The sequence below is a fragment of the Achroia grisella genome, unplaced genomic scaffold (genome assembly GCF_030625045.1).
Source record: "Achroia grisella isolate CSIRO2021 unplaced genomic scaffold, CSIRO_AGI_Agris_v1 utg516, whole genome shotgun sequence".
NCBI lineage: Eukaryota > Metazoa > Arthropoda > Insecta > Lepidoptera > Pyralidae > Achroia > Achroia grisella.
Genome location: NW_026712909.1, coordinates 2,519,381 through 2,539,349, shown reverse-complemented (window position 1 = coordinate 2,539,349; position 19,969 = coordinate 2,519,381). Strand labels below are relative to the sequence as shown.

General features: G+C 30.3%; 3 protein-coding genes across 4 annotated transcripts; 1 reads left to right on the top strand and 2 right to left on the bottom strand.

Annotated features, from left to right (window-relative positions):
* Positions 1-2: 2 nt before the first annotated feature.
* On the bottom strand, positions 3-2,253 carry LOC131847158 (uncharacterized). Its single transcript, XM_059196634.1, has 3 exons — positions 2,140-2,253; positions 1,325-1,394; positions 3-1,233 (listed from the first exon to the last, which is right to left on the bottom strand). Exons 1-3 carry the CDS (start codon positions 2,223-2,225, stop codon positions 1,069-1,071), a joined length of 321 nt encoding a protein of 106 aa, XP_059052617.1. The 5' UTR covers positions 2,226-2,253; the 3' UTR covers positions 3-1,068.
* An 826-nt stretch (positions 2,254-3,079) lies between these two features.
* Positions 3,080-5,500, top strand: LOC131847206 (DNA-binding protein RFXANK-like). The gene is made up of 5 exons (XM_059196695.1): positions 3,080-3,377; positions 3,494-3,686; positions 4,389-4,518; positions 4,667-4,814; positions 4,968-5,500. The coding sequence occupies exons 1-5, from the start codon at positions 3,146-3,148 to the stop codon at positions 5,015-5,017; spliced, it is 753 nt and encodes a 250-aa protein (XP_059052678.1). The 5' UTR covers positions 3,080-3,145; the 3' UTR covers positions 5,018-5,500.
* Positions 5,501-6,152: 652 nt separating this feature from the next.
* LOC131847205 (2-hydroxyacyl-CoA lyase 1) lies at positions 6,153-19,226 on the bottom strand. Of its 2 annotated transcripts, XM_059196694.1 has the most exons (12): positions 19,135-19,226; positions 18,799-18,908; positions 16,515-16,656; positions 15,883-16,040; positions 11,002-11,148; positions 10,377-10,599; positions 9,799-9,959; positions 8,834-9,022; positions 8,022-8,207; positions 7,685-7,787; positions 7,187-7,319; positions 6,153-6,807 (listed from the first exon to the last, which is right to left on the bottom strand). In XM_059196694.1, exons 2-12 carry the CDS (start codon positions 18,844-18,846, stop codon positions 6,588-6,590), a joined length of 1,710 nt encoding a protein of 569 aa, XP_059052677.1. In that variant the 5' UTR covers positions 18,847-18,908; positions 19,135-19,226; the 3' UTR covers positions 6,153-6,587. The 2 variants fall into 2 exon arrangements, with proteins under 2 accessions (XP_059052677.1, XP_059052675.1); XM_059196692.1 differs by lacking the exon at positions 19,135-19,226 and having other exon boundaries at positions 18,799-19,106.
* Positions 19,227-19,969: the final 743 nt, after the last annotated feature.

Here is a 19,969-nt window from a genome sequence, read left to right as displayed (position 1 = left end):
GGACGATAAATATGCTGAATAAGGAATTTTAGCATCATAGACAAATTATGGTCGAGTTATGAAATTGCGGTGGTCATTTGACCATACATACGCGCAGAGTAATAGTTTATTTCATGGTGTCATTATGGAGTATAGTTTACTCTTCATGATATGTTTAAAAACAATGCTACATGAAATGACACCATTTCACGAGCATGGACTTTTATAGATATGTGATTAAATCGGAGAACCATGTTATTTATTTTAAGGCCTTTGCTACATATGTAGTACATATGTAGCAAAGGCGTTACTTACAAATAAAGAATTTGAAAAAAATCTGCAATATTTTGTGTCAGGACACAACAGTCAACAGTAAATTTACACTAAATGTTATATAGAATGTCTTACTGTTATTAATTATTGAAATAAATTAATTTTGCTTTCTACACTACTGATCATATAGTAATAAAAGGTATTGTAAGGGAAGAACATTGAAAAGCCCATATTTTTTAATGGACAATCCAGTCTAGGTTTTATAACATGACAAATTATAGTAAATGTAATGTATCTAATTTTAAAAAATAATATAATCATGTATAATATATGCCGAAACTACATTAAGCTACTTTGATTATTGAAAATGAGGAAAGTTCCTTTAAAAATGAAATATCTCACTATTATATAAATATGGACTATTCTAGAAAATTATTATAAAGATATATATTTTAGTAAATTAATTGCCTTAAATATATATTATGTTTAATAAAGTACTTTAGTTATGTAGTATGTTTAGTAAAGTTATGTGATGTTAATATTAGTTAAGGATATTGAATAAAATTTTACATAAAAATTATCTTTTATTATTATTTCACAATATAAACATGTTGCCAAATAATAGGTATTATGAAATTAGAGTAGTAAATTTAATATTTAGTAGTATTGAAGCATCATATCTACTTGTCTTAACTTCTAATACCTTATGAGGTAGATAGTCACACATAAAAATTATACATAAAATATAGAATTGTGCCAGATAGTGGGAATATAAGATTTGCGAGCATTTTTTTTATTATACTACACTACTATTTGTTACTGACTGTCATCCATTCCAGAGCTATTTCTGAAAGTTTCATGTTGTTCATATGTAACATTATTTGTATTTCTGCTCATATCAATTTGTTTATGTGTCACTGGTGGCAGATTCTCTACATCCACTTGCTGCAAATTTGCTAAAGTCATCACTAAAGATGAATTCTAAAACATAAAAATATTAGGTGGGTCAATAATGGGTAAGTAATATATTATATTTGTATAACAATATGAAATTGACAAACTAATAAAATACCTGCTTTATGTTTTCTTCAAATTCACCATTTATTCTTGTGAAATGTTTGATTTGTTGTAATTCAATAGAACTGAAAATAAAAAATATGTTGTTAGACTCAACAGTTTGCAATTAAATATGAAGTCTGAAAATAAAGTCATTCTGCAACAATATTACACATATTCATACAAATGCTAGTCTTTTAAAATATATATGAAATGAATCCCTATTTCTCTTGGGTATTCCATAATTTTAGAATGTCAGCTATTTTGAACATAAATACCTGATAATAAGATAAACAATTTAATATCATAAACTGTAATTTATTAAAAACAATTTCCTTTTAAACATTATTCATTTTCTATTCTATTTATCTGGTTTTACAAACATTTTTAACTGCCTCAGTGATTTAGCTGTTTAGCACACCGCTTTACTTCCAATGGTTATGGATTTGATTCCTCGCAGGACCCAAACATTTGTATTCATGAGTATGATTGTTTGTATCAGTTCGGAGGGGTTATCTATATACAAAGTATGTACTTACAAAAAAATTTACAAGCTTTAGGTAGCTTAACTAGATGGCGCTGTGTGATTGTCCTGAGATTATTTTTATTTTTAATTTACAAAGTATACCCAATTAATTTATATCATAGGTCGTTGAGTATATAATATAGATAATTAATTATACATGAGAGTGAGTTTCTTTATTACCTCTTCTTAAAGGATCAACCAATAGCCAATACATTTGAAATAAAGAAGCACTAGGTTACTTTTGTACTGGGAAATTAACTTATTATAAAATAATAGATATAACATATTTGATTCTAAACACTCACATTAAATGTAATAGTTGGTTAGCTGTTGTCAGTTCATTTTGCAAGTCTTGTTGCAATTGTTGCGATAGGTGAGCTGCAGTCGACATAATTTTGTGTATAGAAATTATTGGACTAAATGTACAATTATTATGGTTTTATTATTTCATGGTTACACTTTGGTTTTCAGCAGAAATAATACCTAATGTAAGCAAGCCAATTAAAAGACTACAGATTAAAACAAGAGAAAATGGAACCACTAAAAAATTGTACAAAAAATAAAATTTAAATAAATACAACTGTATTTGATTAGTTAAATAAAACTGTCAAAGTTATCAAAGTTGTCAAGTGGTAAAACCTTAGACCTCTTTAGATATGTTCCTTGCCTTAGAAAATTAATACCACAGAACACCAATACACTACTCTGTCTACGAGTAAAGCAGCACAGATCTGAAAGACTAGCAGTAACTAGTAGTGTTGCCAGATAACAATTTTTCTGTTTTGTTAATTTTGACCAAAATCACTGTAATTCAGGTTCGACAAAAATCCTCCATATTTAAAAAAAAAGTTTTTACCCTGATAGACAAAATAAAAATTAATTAAAATTTAGCCCATGTAATTAAAGCACAGTTATTAATTTAAACTACCAAGAGATTATCTGTGATATATGTTTATTTTTTGTTGCCAGCATACTTGTAGACTGCATTTTATTTTTTTACTTTCGGACTATTTTAATGCTATGACTATGTTAGCCGCAGCTAACTTTTACAGCTTCAAAGAATGATAGGGGTTGAATACAAATGCCACTCGACATCATTAGACCATCTTCGTTCATATCTAAGTTTAAGTTGTAGAGTCATATTAATTTTGTTACGTCAATATTTGCCATTTTTTTAAGTTTGGTAATACGGCGAACCATAGAGCACAATTCTTCCACTTATTCCATTTAATCTGTACATTTCACTGTCTATTTAATCTGTGGTAAGTCAAATCGAATCGAAATCGAATCGGAATTCTAACAATAATAAAAATGGAAGAATCTGTTTCTGACAAACAAGAAGGAAAAAGTATTGATATTAAACAGGAAAGGCAAGAAAATTTGGACAGTTACAAATATGAGTTCGATTCAGGCAGTCAGGATAGTAGTAAAAGTGGTAGCGGTGGTTATCAACGATGGGCGCCTAATTTGAATGGTGTGCGGAAAAGCGCTTTTACGCCCTACAAATCTGTTCAGTGCACTGCATTAACCAATTTACAGCGAGGTGAGTACATAATTTTAAAATTCTAACTTGTTCATCTTCTTTGTTCGGATATTGATTATTTAGGACGTCTCTGGTCGGTGTGGGATAAGTAGATCATTCAAGGTCACCGTTTATAGGTAATACGCAGGCGCGGGTCCCCGAGCTGCCCCAGCCGGACTGTAGCTTACACGCGAAAGCTGGTCGCGGAGAAACAACCCCTGACGAATTGAAACTGGAGCAGTATGTTGACATCACTGATGAGCACGGCCTCACGGCGCTGCACTGGGCGTCTAGCTACGGCCAGTTGAACAGTTGTCAAGATCTTGTGTGGTAAGTGTGCATATTCCTTTGTTCTAAGTACCTAAGATATATCATGTGTTAAGAAGTATATGTCTATAATAGACTTAATACTGAACTACATATACACTTCATACATATAATATTCATCATAGTTAAAAAGCAATGAAAATACAAAGATAGGTAATTAGAGGTAGTTATATATATAATTATTGAAAATACCTACATGTATGTTATAATTAGTAAGATAAAGGTTTGAACCTCTGTTAAAAGACAATGAGCTTAATTAACATGAGGCTAAATGTTTGTACCTTGGGTGGTTTGATACAATAAAAAAAATTCCTACATTTGTATAAAAATTAGATTATTATTACTTTATGAACTGAAAGTATGAAAATTATTGTTGTTTCAAGAGCACATATATTTTTTTTATACCTACCCATGTCAATTCATAATTTACTGGTATTGTGTAAAAATGTTTTTATACTAACAAAGAAAGTTGAGTCAGGTCTCATTGTTATAGATATTGTATATTTATGCAATTTTTTTTATTTATTTAAAAATAGATAGTATATATTATAATTATCTACTTTATTACCCTGACAAATTACTACTTACTGTTAAGACATTCTTTATAAACTAGACTAGAATAATAAAAAATAAATTCTTAGTCTATACAAAGACAGTAATTGATATTAATTAATTAAGATAAATTACACAAAAATTAATTCACAGGAATGGTGCTAATGTCAACATGCGGGGGCCTGAGGGGGAGACAGCTCTTCATCTGGCGGCAGCAGGGGGGCACCATGAAGTTGTCAAGTTTTTGTTAAATGTAGGAGCTGATGCTGATATACAAGATGATGTAAGAATGTGTTAGATAATTTCTAAAATGTTCTTTATTGAGCAGCTAGTTTTAGATTGCTAGCTTAAATTTTAGGAATATTTTTTATTATAGATTGTATTCATTATATTCAATTGCGTAGGTAATAAAGTAGTTATTTTTGTTTTAGTCCGGCAGTACTGCACTAATGTATGCAGCTGCAGCAGATTTCCCTTATACCTGTAATGAACTACTTGTCCGAGGAGCTGATCTTACTCTAACCAATGACTATGACCAAGACGCTTACACTCTGACTACAACTAATAATTGTAAATTGGGTAAGAAATCATTTTATATGAAAACAACTTTTGCCTGTAATCCAGCTATCTTATTAATTTAAATATATAAAGTGGTTTTGGTGAAAGCAAATCAAATGATATGCTATTTTGTCAGCATTTCATATGTATGTAATATTTGTATCTTTGTTTCAGCACAAACTGTGATAGAGAACTTCTTGATTGGCTGTCTCAGTAAGATGTGAAGTAAACCCAACTGTTAATGTTCTGTTGCTTTGGACAACCAACACAAGAGATTCATTTGCATCCATAGTGTTAAAAGAAAATACAGGGATTTAGTTTTTAATGTAAATTTATTAAAATATATATTATATATATTTAAGTTCATTATACAAACAATGTGATGTGAAACATAAATGTAACTCAATTACAGACAATATCAATGTATACTTTGCCTATTATTTAATTAATTGTATAAAATATTAAAAAATAGTAATATTTTTTAATTTAAAGTAGTCTTACCCCTTAGGGTTCATTTAGCAAATTACCTACCCAGTCTTATCTTATCCCCATGTATAGAATTATGATCTAACCATAGTTTTTGAAAAAACTTAAAAACAAACATTGCGTATTATATTATATAATACAATCATATCGCGGATATCGTGTATATACTTTTCCATAAACAGTCTTATATTTGGATTATGTTGTAGAAATTTTGTACAAAATGCAACTCACATGACTTCAAGCCAATATGGGTCACAGTAACACTATGAAATTAGTATATACATATAGTAGCACTATATGAAACCTAGCAATCAATGTTGAAGGTCTTATCCTCCCCTTATGAATAACGCTCATATGGCACCAATTTAGTCATTTTCTAAATTGAACCAAACAACCGGAGATTTAATGCCTACTGGTGTTTCAGATGTTATATATATATATAGGTTAAATTGGGTTCGGTATATATTATATATACAGATACAAGTTGAAAGTGCCTGTTAATCTGAGAATATATGGAATAGAAGTTCTGAATGAAATATTTTTAAAGCAGACAAACGCTTTTAATACCATTCATTCATATTACAAATGCAATCAAGCAATTATAATTTAATGGCTTCATTTTACAGATCTTATAACCAACAGCCTGAGTGTATATTTATATTAATGTACACTCAGGCTGAGGGGTGATGTATTCAATGCAATAGTAATAAAACATTAAACTTTTGTTACACCTTGTTTCTTTGGTGATATTTATTCACGTATTCTTTTTCTTACAACACAAATATTCAGTTATAACAGTAAAACACTAGTATAGTAAAATCTGGATATTACATACTTTACAAGATATAAACGTTTCATAAAAACAATATAAAAATAAATTGTGTATATAAATTTGTGGGTATGTGTGTAGTACAGTATTTATTGGCAATATTTATTGGATTTAATTTTTCTTGATTACATACACTACAATTACCTTACCATATATTCTGATAAATACCAGTTTCTACAGAGAATGCTTTGATATAACATATCAAGTCAATAAATAGTATATTTATTGTGTAAATATTATGTAAAAAATACTTTAAAGCTTTAATTTCAATTATTTATAACATAACATATAAAATAATTATGTACAAGTGAAATTAAAAAGAAATAGTTATTTTTATGTACAATATATATTTATGATTCAGAAGTTTTAGCACCCATAATTGAAACCCTCATTTGTAGGTTAATTATTAAAAGCGACAGTGACATTTAGCAACTACATTAAACCCCTCTCTATAAAATATTTTTTCTACATTACAATATTTACAATTTTGATTCTGTAAGCCAGTTAAAGGCCTGCGGTTTCCTATTAGACTGAGGGCTTATTGCAATATTTATTATACTTGGTTTATCCGTGACTGCAAGAGCTTTCTTCACAGCGACGGCAATTTCTTCGACCGTACGACAGAAATGGCCATTCTCACCAAATATTTCCATCATCTTCTCATATCGTACTTCGGTGCCAAGTGAAGTTGGCGGTATACTGTAAAAAGATTTAAAACATTTTTACGATTTACGAAATAACAATTGCTGGATTAAAATATATTACATTTATACATAAAAAAGTATCGCAGTAGAATTAAATATATATGGATAGACGAAAAAAATGGAAAATATATATGTAAGCACATCACTTTGGATAGTTTGTATTTTGCTAATGAAATAGCAAAATACGAATTCTTTTTTGTTGTGTTTGTAATTTAATAACTCTGTTATTTAATGCTAATGCATTAATTAACTCAAAGCAATTTAGTTTGTCTATACTCACTTTTGACTTACTATTATTAGTTGTATAAATGTTTAATTAATGCAAAAAGCTAAAATAGAGAATACTGTATCAATATTTTAAATCGTAGACTTACCACTGAGTTAAATCGCCACCAGATTGAAGTTCTTGCATGGTTTCTTTGTCGAACCCGCCATAGATACCGTTATTGTTCACAATTATTATGACCACAGGCAATTTATAACGGTACATGGTTTCAATTTCCATACCTGTAACAATCAAATGTATATCAAACATATTAAGGAATGTTAAAAAATAGTTGTTTCATGTTTTAGCATTCATGACAAAATTTGATGTCTATCAAGTCAACTGCAATAAAAAGAATAGAAATTTGTCTAATTTTTATAAATTTAATACTGATGAAAAAAATTTAAATAAGAACACCTTTCCCTCTTTACTTTCATTACATATGTTGGTCTATCAGATAAATAAACTTAAATAAGGTGACAATTGTCAATTTTTTAAATAAAAACTATTTATGAAGTAATTTATATTAAAAAATTTAAAGTCATTGGTCTTCTATAGATAGAACCAATAGATATAAAACATCGATTGTGTTTTGCAAATTACAGACCAGAAAAACCAAAAGCGGAGTCTCCCTCAACGCATATGACTCGTTTGTTGGGTTCGTAGTCCCGACACCACAAGGCTGCTGCTATCGCAAAACCTGGTCCAACCTGTGAATTATTATATATTTGTTATTATCGTTACGTTATATTCCAAAAATATAGACGAAGAAAAATATAGCATGGAAGTTAATTTGTTAAAAATAATTGTTTATGTTCGAACTCATGTTTGAAGTTTAAAGTATATATAATAGAATAAACATTTTTAGCACATAATTTTAACTAAATATATTTTTAGTATTCCAAAGTTAATGACGTTATAGGTATTATTTTGAGTATACTAACTCCCATAGTGCCAAATGTGCCGGCGTCGAGTCTGTGCCTAGGTTTGTTGTTGAGGAGAATTCCGCGTCCAATATCCATTGTGTTGGCGCCTTCGCTCACGATAATTGAATCCTTTGGAATGTTTGCTTGTACAGTCTTAAATACTGCGTAGTAATTCAATGGTACGGATGTGTTGTTTGCTTGAGCCTGAAAGTTTTACTTTATTATGTCCTGGTTTTGTACGTATATAAATACAATGAAGACTTGGCTTAAAAGATATTTCCCTAGCATCCAACTATTTTTAACATCGAGAAAGGTTTGTGATATCCATATTTATTTACCAAATGGTGTTTTAATTTGGATTTGTGAATGTGGAAAAAAAAAGTAGTGCCAATTTACCAATGAGAAGTCCTATACTGCTTTAATTCTCAAAGTTTATTAATCATCTTTACATAGTACAGGAAATAGTAAAATAAAATTGCTTTTGCTGTGTGCATCTAAGCTATAGATCTTTTAAACTATGCTACGGATCTAAAGGAGTCTTTAGTTTTAGAAAGAGTGTTTGAAGAGGGAGGTTTATATGTATAATACATATACACTCTTGGAATGTCAGCGTGGGTAGCTATTAATCTATAAAATTGCGAATAGTACATATTTGCATGCTTTTATAATGGATACTTATAACCAATCATTCTGTACAGCTTACAAGCATGTTTGTTGTATATGGAAATTTTTAGTCTTCAGGCAATACCATTATCATTTTGCCTTCATATTGCGAAAATTGGTTGATATTGTAGCTTTGGACAGAAAATTATAAAAACAGTGGGGCTTACCTCAAAAAATTCAGCATTAACTTTTTGTTTCTGTTGCAATGTTTGCCACCAATTATTGCTTGTTGTCTGTAGTGAGAATTTCTTCTCTTCTAATTTCTTTACCAGTGCCGCAGCAAATGGTTTAATGTCCGAATGTACTGCTACCTCGGATTTGATACTATTGTGAAACTCTTCTGGTGATATATCCACCTAAGAAGTAAAAAATTGTCCTATATTACATATTTTTTTAAATTATTGGTATAATGAGAAGGCACTGTCTAGTATACTTTTATTAGGAATTCTCACTAACCCACATCTGTAATTAACGGTAGTTAAGATTCAAACAAGAACACTTAAATAAATAATCCTTTTAAAGTCACAAAGCGCCATCTAAGCAGAGTTTGTGGTAAGAGTACTGATATTAAATATTCTTACGTGTAAATACATATACCATACAGTAAAATAACCAAACCAATATAATCATATGTTTGTACTATGCGATGATCGATCCGGCGACTAACCTTAGTACGGAAGCGAATACGATATGTAAAGCGTTAGACTAGTCTCTGTGAAACCGTCAATATATAATGCCGGGAAGATAAAATTAACACAGAATGATGTTGTCAGAAATTTAATTATAGAACATAATAATCATGTTCAATCCTGTAAGGACTTGAACTATAATAATGTGAATCTCTAAAAGTATGCTCAGTTATGTATAAAATAAGCCCAAGGTCAGCTTAGAGGCCAATCAGTTGTTTAACTATTTCAGGCTTCCAAAAATATGTACATAAATAACAAATATATTTACATTAACGGAGATGTAAATACTATAAACAAAAAAATAAAGAAAGCATACAATAAATAATATTTATAAATGTAGTAAACTCATTGCATACCAATATCAGGTGAAGCAAAAGATAGGGATCTCGTATGTAAATGTAAATATGCCCTAATGAATATAATAATGATCATTATTGACCAACCTGTATGACTTTTACGTCAGGTGCATACCGTGGCGGCTGTCCAAAGTGTAGCATCCAATTTAATCGGGCGCCTAACAGTAAAATGACGTCAGCTTTGAGCAGAACTTGCGTTCGAGCTGAAGACACGCAGTATTGGGACTCATCGGGGACAACGCCCTTACCTGAAGAAATGTTTTTTTTTTAATGTAGGTATAAATTTTATTGGTGTAGTCTCCATTATTCTGGCCAAATCTTGCCCTGAATCAACTTTGTGCCAAAGTCAAGATCTTAACTTGCAACACAAAGGGCACAATTTTTTTTACAATAAATTTTGATAGAGACGATATTAATGAAGTCTTCGTTGCAGTACAATTAGAACAAGAATGAGCACTAAAAGCGTATAAGATAGTGCTCTTAGAACTTATAAACATACAATATAATATGTGGAGTTCTTCATGAATATAGGCTATGAGTGCAACTTTGGCTACTTATTTACCAACTGTGTGTTCTATAAAGTCAATTTAAATATAATAATCAGCACAACACATCTTTTTTAGAGTTAAGAGAACTTTCTACAAATTTCAATAACAATTTTTTACCCATAGGAGTTGGCAGGAACGGCAGTTTGGTGTTCTCAATAAGTTTGGTAATTTCGTTCTCAGCCCGTGCATGCGCTGCTCCTTTCCCCACTATGACTAGGGGGCGTTCAGCGCGGGATAATAGTTCAGCCGCCTGCGAGACCAGTTCGGGGTCAGGGTGTCCCAATTTCACTGGCTCAGCGTTGTAGAAGTCTAATGGCACCTTGTCATCATCTACTTGACTCTGTTAATATTCAACAATAGTAATTTTAGAGTAGTCATTTTAAGATTTTAAATGTGACAAAATTAGGAAACACATTTTGGTAAATAAAAGTATTATAATATCCCACTTCTCTCTATTCTATCTAGTTTATTTTTTAAGAATATTAATGTAATATAAACGAATCAAAACAAATATATCATGGGAGTCGGAGGGTGTGCTATCTACATTATAATTTGATAATCTTTAATTCATGCTTCAATGAAATCTCACAATAAAGCTGAAGTCTTACGTGGTTCACGACTAATATTTCAACTTTATATTCATACATAAAATATGGCTACATACCTCACGAAAATATAAATCAGATACTGCAATAATGTAAAGATAAAATAGAGGGAGGAATATAAATAAAATATGTAATACCATGAGCAGAGTGCCAGGCATGTCGAGGTAGGAGACCCCGGGCCTGCCGGCCGCGGCGAGCCGCACGGCGCGCTCCACGTGTAATGGAATCAGCCGCGCTGACGGTGGCCGCGCCGCGTACTTGCAATACAAGCGGCTCGAGTCCACCTGCAATCAAATTAACAATAACCAACTTAGCCTACCTTTTTAGATACAAGATAGCCTGTGTCCGATCTCATGATACATTTTTTTTAAACTATTTGGGTGGCAATCAAGCACGCTGCCTATCAGATGGACTCTGGAAAAACCTGGGAAACGAGTTCAAAAAATTTCAAGGATTTTTACAGAAAAAATAAATATATTAGTTAGGCTAAGTGTACCCCGCGGCACTGCCCGCATTATTTTCGGTAATAGTCTATATATTAAAAAAATAAATTTGTTTCGAAAGCGTCTAATATTTTTTACGTTGAAAGAGTAATAAAAATCCATCCATCCATACTTACATACTTTTATGTTTGTAATATTAGTAGGATTGATATATATTAACTACTTAGTGATTTTGTTATTAGTACCAGACATAAATATAAATATAATATTTAAAATCGATTGTCACTTACAAAACGCCCAAAATAACACGGCATAGAATATGAATGTTTCTACTTCGACATAATACACTAGAGTACAATAATACACATAGTAGGTACATTGACTCTTGAAACAGATATGATAACAGCCAGGGACTTCATAAATATTTCGCTGTATAAAACTTAGGAAAAATAAAGAATTTTTATTAATTATTAAAATGTGCGCATTTTATCGTCCTAACTGGTATTCAGCCAGTACATACACGTGTAATAAATGGTATAAGTAAATAAATAGTTACTTGAAGTAGTCTCCAGACCATTAAAAGGGTAGGCATTAAATCTCTCCTCAACATCTGCTTCTTCCTTATCCCATTCATTTGGGTTCGGCGTAATATGTTTCTATCTTCCATTCATCCCTTTTCGCAGTAATCTCGTTATTTACTCACTTTGTTACCATATCATCTTTCACACAGTCCATCCATCTCTTTTTAGGCTAGACATTAAATCGCTATATAGACCGACAAATTAGTTGTAAACATGATTTCCGTACTTCTTAATTAGTAATCATCATATACTAATTATACTGTAAATAACTACGTATACAATCAAAGAAAATGCCACATTCAACTTAAATATAGTAAAGTTTTTTTAATAGTACAGCATTAATATGTGCTGTACCTTGTAATTATTAAATTGCAAATACAACTACTTGATTATATGACATTGACATGCATTTAATAAGATGTCAGTACTGTGAATTATGTTACAAATAATATACCATGACCGAATTTCAGCTTTGATCGAAGAAATAATTAATGAAATTATGTGGACATTGCACGAGGAATATCGATTTAGTACTATTAAGAAAGGATTGATTCTTCATTCACACTTTCCCCTATTACGAGGTTTAATTTTGTTAAGGAAATATACTACTTTTATTAGCCAAGGAGTGAAGTATACTGATTTTTGTGGTTATCTGTCTTTATGCCAAACTTTTAATCACAATGGTATCGATGGTTTAGATTTCAAAAGGTAGACAAACCGAGTTAATTGTGCTATATATTTGTATAAATAAGGCTGTATGTCTCTTACTCCTCCCTCCTTAAAATTTCTACACTAATTAATTAAATCTAAATGCAACTAGTATCAACGTTTTACACTAGTCGCATTTTCTTTAAAAAAGTTTACTTTGGAATTACTTTTTGTGACACATATGTCATAGACAATAATATGTAACTGAAAACTTGATTTTCACTAAACTCTCCCCTCACGCGGTTGGGCGAGGAGAGTGTTCTGTGAATAGAGATAGAAAAAATACTGAAGAATACCTACATCGTAATTTTACAGCGCGGTAACACGGTTAAAGTTTATTTTTATAATACTATATTACTTTGTTATTCTTCTTGGGTTACATAATAAATACCTACAAATACGAAATACTTTATTACGATTGTTATTGTTTAAACATAAATAATAAGTTTATCAAAAGACTAATGTAATATTGAGTCGATTATATTAGATTAGTTTGAAAAGCAATAAAATTATTTTAGAATATTATTAAATTGTTATTATAAAATTTTACTTATATACTTAATATTGGTAAAATATTTTTATAGTAAATATAGGTACTTTAGTCTATGACAAAAATATTTTTATGTAATTGGAATGGCAGAAGTTGACTGCCCACCTGATGGCAAGCGGTAAGCGTCGCTGAACACTATGAACATCACATTATCATGTGACTAATATGAATACCCGTAAACTCATCCGTTGCCGTTCCAGGATTTAGATGTCTTGGTTCTTATCCTATAATTTCACTACCTAATCTGACCCTGCAATCAAAACGCAGTTTACAAAGCAAGCTGCTTTTGGCAGTTCAAATATGGTGGGATTGAGGTGCCCACGCAGACGACTTTTTAGTCTACCTTATTTTCTGTAAGTTATAATTCTTGATCATTTGAATCAATGGTATGTCAATTTTGTCCGGTTCGTATTCAACATATCTATATTACTATTTGTGCCATTATCGCTGTATGACTACATGTACAGCATTCCGTAAAAAAGTGTGATAAACCCAAAGTCCAAACGCAGGGCAAATAATATAATAATTCGGTAAGTACAATTGATGTAAGTATCATCCATCGACCTATGATAATGTAATTATGTTCCTGACTAACATTTATTATGTATGTGTAATAAAAAATATAGTTTATTAATTTTTTTTATGACTAATAATATAGTTTTAGAGTATATCGATATAAAATGAGTTTTGGGTTTAATGAAATTACTAAGCAAAGGGGCGTGTTAACCTTTGGTCCTGCTTAGGGTACACCGATCGTAAAATGACAAGTTGTCTGTACTATCAGGTTTCAGGTCTCAGCTGGTTTGTGAATTTGTTTTCAATTACCTAAAAAAATCTGGTTGAGTCGTTTTATAGAAATTATAAAACGACTACTAATTACCTAAAAAACATTCATAAGGTAATCTCGTTGAGACGTTTTATAGAAATTATAATCAAGAAAAAAAGGGGAACGCCAAAAGATAAAAAAAATAAAAAGCAATAATCTCCATTCATGAGCGACAAGAAAAATATATTATCAATGCGAAACACAGATTAAATTAGATAATTTTTAATTCGTCACTATTACGAGAACTACAGAATGCATAACCTAGATTTTAAAAATGCGCTAAGTAACAGCATTGTTATCAACACATTAACAACATATCAGAGTTTAACACGTTACGTAATGTTAGGTACATTACGAGTGCAAATAAATAGAGATTGAATTGGTAGGTAAACACTATTATCACGTTGGATATTTTGAATGGATGAATATGGCAGCAATACTTGCCTACACTACTGACGGGATAGCAGGAGGACGATAGGATAAGGCTGATGGTCAATTCAGTTACAATTTAGATTTACATCATAGTGACGAATTTATCAGGAAGTAACCAGAATCCGCAGGAGGAATCTTATGAGGATTGACCTGAAGGATCGGGCCCTCTATTCCCTTTTGCTAATTCCCTCTGTCATATCACGCTGGTAAGACTTGGGCTAGTAATTTCTCTAAATTATTCTATAAAGAATTGGACAGAATTTTCATTTTATCTTAACTAATTATTATTCAAATACGTTTACAATTAAATTCAGCACAGGCGATAAGTTCCTAGGCATACTAACTACGGCTAATCGTCAATACATTAGACCATATATTTTTTAATATATTTACTTTACAAAGTCTAATGAAATATTTAAACACGTTATATACTAATTTACAATGAATATAATCAAGGATATTTTTTGTTGTTTCGTCATGTAATTAAAATAGTTTTTGTCACCTCCAATAGTTTGTCTTTGTGAGTTTAGAGATACTTGGTGCTAGTAAATATGAATATATTTGCTATTAAATAATATCACAATATCTAATCTGTATGTTTGTTTTACGTAATTATCTGATACAATACATGGTAGGTATACGTCAATAAATTTATCAACTGTGACATGTACCCAGTAATCATTTTATCTACAGATTATAATATCCTACTATAATTAGGGACATAGTTAAATGAGTATCATATTGATATTGCATATTTTTTGTTTATAATACCATAAACAGTAGAGCTGATGGTAAATTATTAAACAATATCCATAATCACCTGTAACACTACATATCGTCGGTTAAATAGAAAAAATGGCACTATTCAAAATGCACATTTTTTACAATACCAACATTCAAAGTTTTTAAATTTATTTAAGTAAATTATTTTTTTCTTTAAAGTTTTAACAAAACTTTACACAGAAGTATTATATATCTTTTTAAAAGTACTTAGATAATGATTAAGACGGCGTGGTTAATTTAACTGAATTATATAAAAGAAGGGAAATTTAGCTTCTAATTTTGAAAAATGACATTTTCTATTTAATCGACGATATGTCGGAGGTGATGCATTTTTTTTTTAAATATTGTTTGTATGTTTTCTTTGCGCCTCGGTCCAAATCATCGATTTCAAAACACATTTTATAGTACGGAATTTATGTATATCGTTGCATGTCAATAAATACATAGTGTAGACTGATTAAAAGGAACAGCTATCTTTATTCACTGACAATTCTTCTGACATGAGAATTTTTTTACGAACTTAATGCACAAGATACATAAGAGAATACCTTGCTTGTGTTTAACACATTAAAAAGGATTTGTCTTAAAGAAACATTGCTGAATAGAACAATATTGTCAAGATAGATAGGGTTTAAAATTTACATTTGTTTACTAGCTGGCGGTATGCTGTTTGTAATTAACGAATGACATCTGACCTGTGGCCACTCTTGGAAGCCTCCAATACCCTCATGATCTTCAGGACAGGAGCCTGCGATGACTAGGAGGGGCCAGCAGTTGACTTGTGCATTTGCCATGCCTCCAATGCAATGCAAAAGACCTGGGCCTGACACCGCGAGACATACTCCAGGCTTACCTAAACAAAGATAATATTTTTTTTATTGCTTCTAACTGTTACAGCAACTGTTTTAATGATTGTTTCAAGCTATATTGTAATATTAAAAAAAACCATATGTAGAGCTCGATACAAACTATCGTATTCCATAAACACATATGTCTTGCGAGAAATCGATCCCCCGATCATCGGAAGCAAAGTGATGTACTAAATCGCTGGATCAACGGCGCAAGCGATAAATATGGTACTGCGCACTGGACTACCCTAAAGGTATGACGGTACACCAGTACAGGATGACAAGATGACGATGAAGTCAAGTCAACCAGGCAATCGCGGCAAAGTAACCACGATGGTTTCTAAGGCCATTGTTAGCAATGGGGTCACAAATCTCCATTACTAACAATCTCTCTTCTCCAGATGAGAGCATTCCAGACAATTTGTGAATTAAAACAGAAGGGTATTATAACTGGGTAGTACCAACTAAAAAAATTTTACCGGTTAGATATCCAATAGCTTGTGCAGCATAACATGCTGCTTGCTCATTGCGCATTCCAATAAATTTTAGGCCAACACTTTGGAATGCAATGGCTGTTTCAATAACCGGAATGCCCACAATGCCGAATACATATTCCACACCCTAAAACATAAAAATAATATTTATATAATGAGTGTTTCCTATGTATGTATACGGAATGTAGGATTTGTATGTAAGTATAGTATGTCCATTAACTACTACATGTTTGTACACATTTGTGTTACTAAAAGAAAACACAAATGTGTACTTATAATATGTCATATCAGTACATGGAAGATATATTATATGAATAACTATTATAGTGTATATTTATCAACGTAATATCCTAAATGTATATCTATCTTATTTTTGTGTATGTCTATGTGTTTGTCTGCGTTAATCTCAGAATCGGTATAATCGATTTCGGCGCGATTTTCACTATATTGTGGTACGTTCAATACATTTAGTGAAAACTTAGAGTTCAGTATTTGTTTTATTCGATCGATTTATAAGAAACTTGTAAAATCAATATAAAGTTTTTAATAATAATAAAAATATAATGAAATAGTTCCAATAAATAGTTAATTGTTATTAATGAGTCCCGTAATAGTAGTAATATTAATTAACCCTTATTATAATAAATTATACTATAATTAAGAGCAATTAATGGTCTAATAAGATAATATTTGCCCTCTTCAATCATATGGATTAGGTAGCAATATAAATTAAATGGAGTCAACAAAACTATATTTATTTTTGTATATACATATGTTTGATCAATGTGCAGAGCCAAGATGTATCTTCTTAGTTACATCTTACTATTATTATTATGTCTATTGTTAACTGAACCAAATCCACCACCTCTACATAGTCCCACAGAGGTACATACTTATAATAGTCACATAAATTAATAACATAATGGGTATTTTTATTATAAAAAAATATTACTATGGATACTGACTAATCTATCAAGCATCCACAGACCTATTACAGAAAGAATAAGATTTTCACTTTGCATTTAATTATATATAATTGTTATAACTTAGGTGTTTACATCTATATTAATATATAGATTTATCATTAAGCATTGCATCTTATGTTTAAATTACAAAAAATAGTTTGAAGTTACTTTTATTACGTACAGTAATTAGGTATACCCAGTAGGTTATAGAATTTTTGTGCTACTTGAATAGTTAGGTATCTATTTGCATATTTTATTATAATCCAACCTAATGAGACTTGTGCCATCTCTAAGTTATTTTTTGTTACTAAAACTATGTAATATTCCTATCTCTTTCAAATATACTAGGTAAATTATTACAAAATATAAGTGACCTTCCTTTAGAAATTCTTTTAAAGAATTTCAATAACACAATGGTTAGTTTAACATTAACTAATTTCCAAATAAAAAGCAGCAAAATATCTAAATAATAGTGTTATTATGTCACACTTAGCAGAATTAGTCAGACTAAAAGGAATGGATAAGTGTGTTTTTGGTTTGTTTATTACTTTTGAATAGAATAAAAAAAAACCATACCTAATACATTAATTAAATGTATTGGTTAGAAAAATAGATTAAACATTCACTATAAAGAAATATCATGTGCCGCTGTTGTTGATCTGTAACAGATATATTGACTGTTCGATTTAGCACAGTGTGTATGTGTGAATGTTGGCTCTTTTTATTTTCAGATAGATATGAATATCTATGTATGTACATTGTAAAATTCATATTCATTAACTTGGGCATATTGTATATGCATGTATGATTTTTTAAGATTTTTACCTAACAACAGTCTATTTTAGGTAAAAAGTAAATGCTGTTGAAGTCAATTAAAGCCATTATTATACAATTTAAAAGGTATGATTAAAAATCCTCGTAATCATATTTTTTCCTTCCCAAATAAATTAAACTCCTATCAAATACATAATAAACACAAAATATTATAAAATCAACTATTTAAATATTACTTATCTTTTTTTTAATATAAATGGTATGATAGTATGAAGTATATAATATTTAGAAGTATTTATTCAAGTATTTAATAGAAGTATACTAGTTGCTGACATACTAGCTATATACTTGTATAGTTCATATTTAATTCTATTTTCTATTAAGGATTTCATTATATATTTTTGTATACAGAACATTTAGTGTCTAATAAATAATGTGAAAGGCAACAACACTTATTAATGTTGGACTATATGTTATTTAATAAAAATTTTAACTGGTGACAGAAAAATAAAAACATAACAAGAACTCACCTGTCTCTTCAAGCTCTCTGCCAATATATTGTTGCCGTCGATGCTCATGCTTTGTGTTAATTTAGACGAAACGTGTATTGTTCTCCGAAATGTAAACTGAGCTAGCCGTCCTATCAACATGATAAATTATTATATAAAATATATTATTTAAAGTATTAATTCACCGGCATCTAGATCTCAATACTTTATTTTTAGACGTAGTAGAATAACTTAAAGAAGGGGAGCTTAGATTTCTATTTTCTGGAGTGAGTGCACTAGACTGAAGTAAAATAAATTAATGATAACGTAAAACAAAGTCCAAACTTCAGATTGCAATAAAATTACAATAAAACTTACCCCTCCTGTGAGATTATTTTGATGTTATCTGTCACAGCCTCACACTCTGTCACAATCTGACTGTTTGTCAGTGTCAATCTGGGAGATGTGATAGATTTGATAATCTATAATGTACTGGCTTGCAAAGTGCTTGTACAACTTATTTTTGTCTTGACATAAAAAACTAATTAACATGATAACCTTTATCATTGTCATTTTTAATGATAAGCAATATTTTTTGTTACGCTTTCATATAGATATTATGATTCTATATAACTATTAAGCTACTGACGAATAATATTTTTGTTGTCGAGTAGAAGTATAAGTATTTACCTTTTTTGTAATTTCTTCAAAGCATTTTGACTGTGTAGAATAGCATTGTTTGGTTTTAGGTTGTAATATTTGTATTAAAATATATATCCCATTCTGTTATAACATTGTTTGATTTTTCGTAGTGTAATGTATTCGGTGACTATAGTAAATATAACTTACAACTTATCTTGATAGAGGACGCTATTGTATTATACTGCATAATATCGTGAAATATTTCTTTAGTTTGTCTTGGCCAGTAACAAATGACTCACAAGCACTTTCAAGTCATTGGTTCGACTATCGTTATATAAAATGTTTTTACTCACGTTAGGTTCTGGATATTATAGTAACTACTATTTTTTTAGGCCATAAAACCTTAATTTTAAATATTATAGTAAGAAAATACTCGTAGATTAAAATATACAGTGTTTAGTTCCTTTCATTTCTATTATCACTTTGATTAAGTGCGACGGTAATTTCTATTAGGTACATACTTACTACTATAATTAAAGTGTGATGAGGCGAATGTGATATAGTCTAAAAT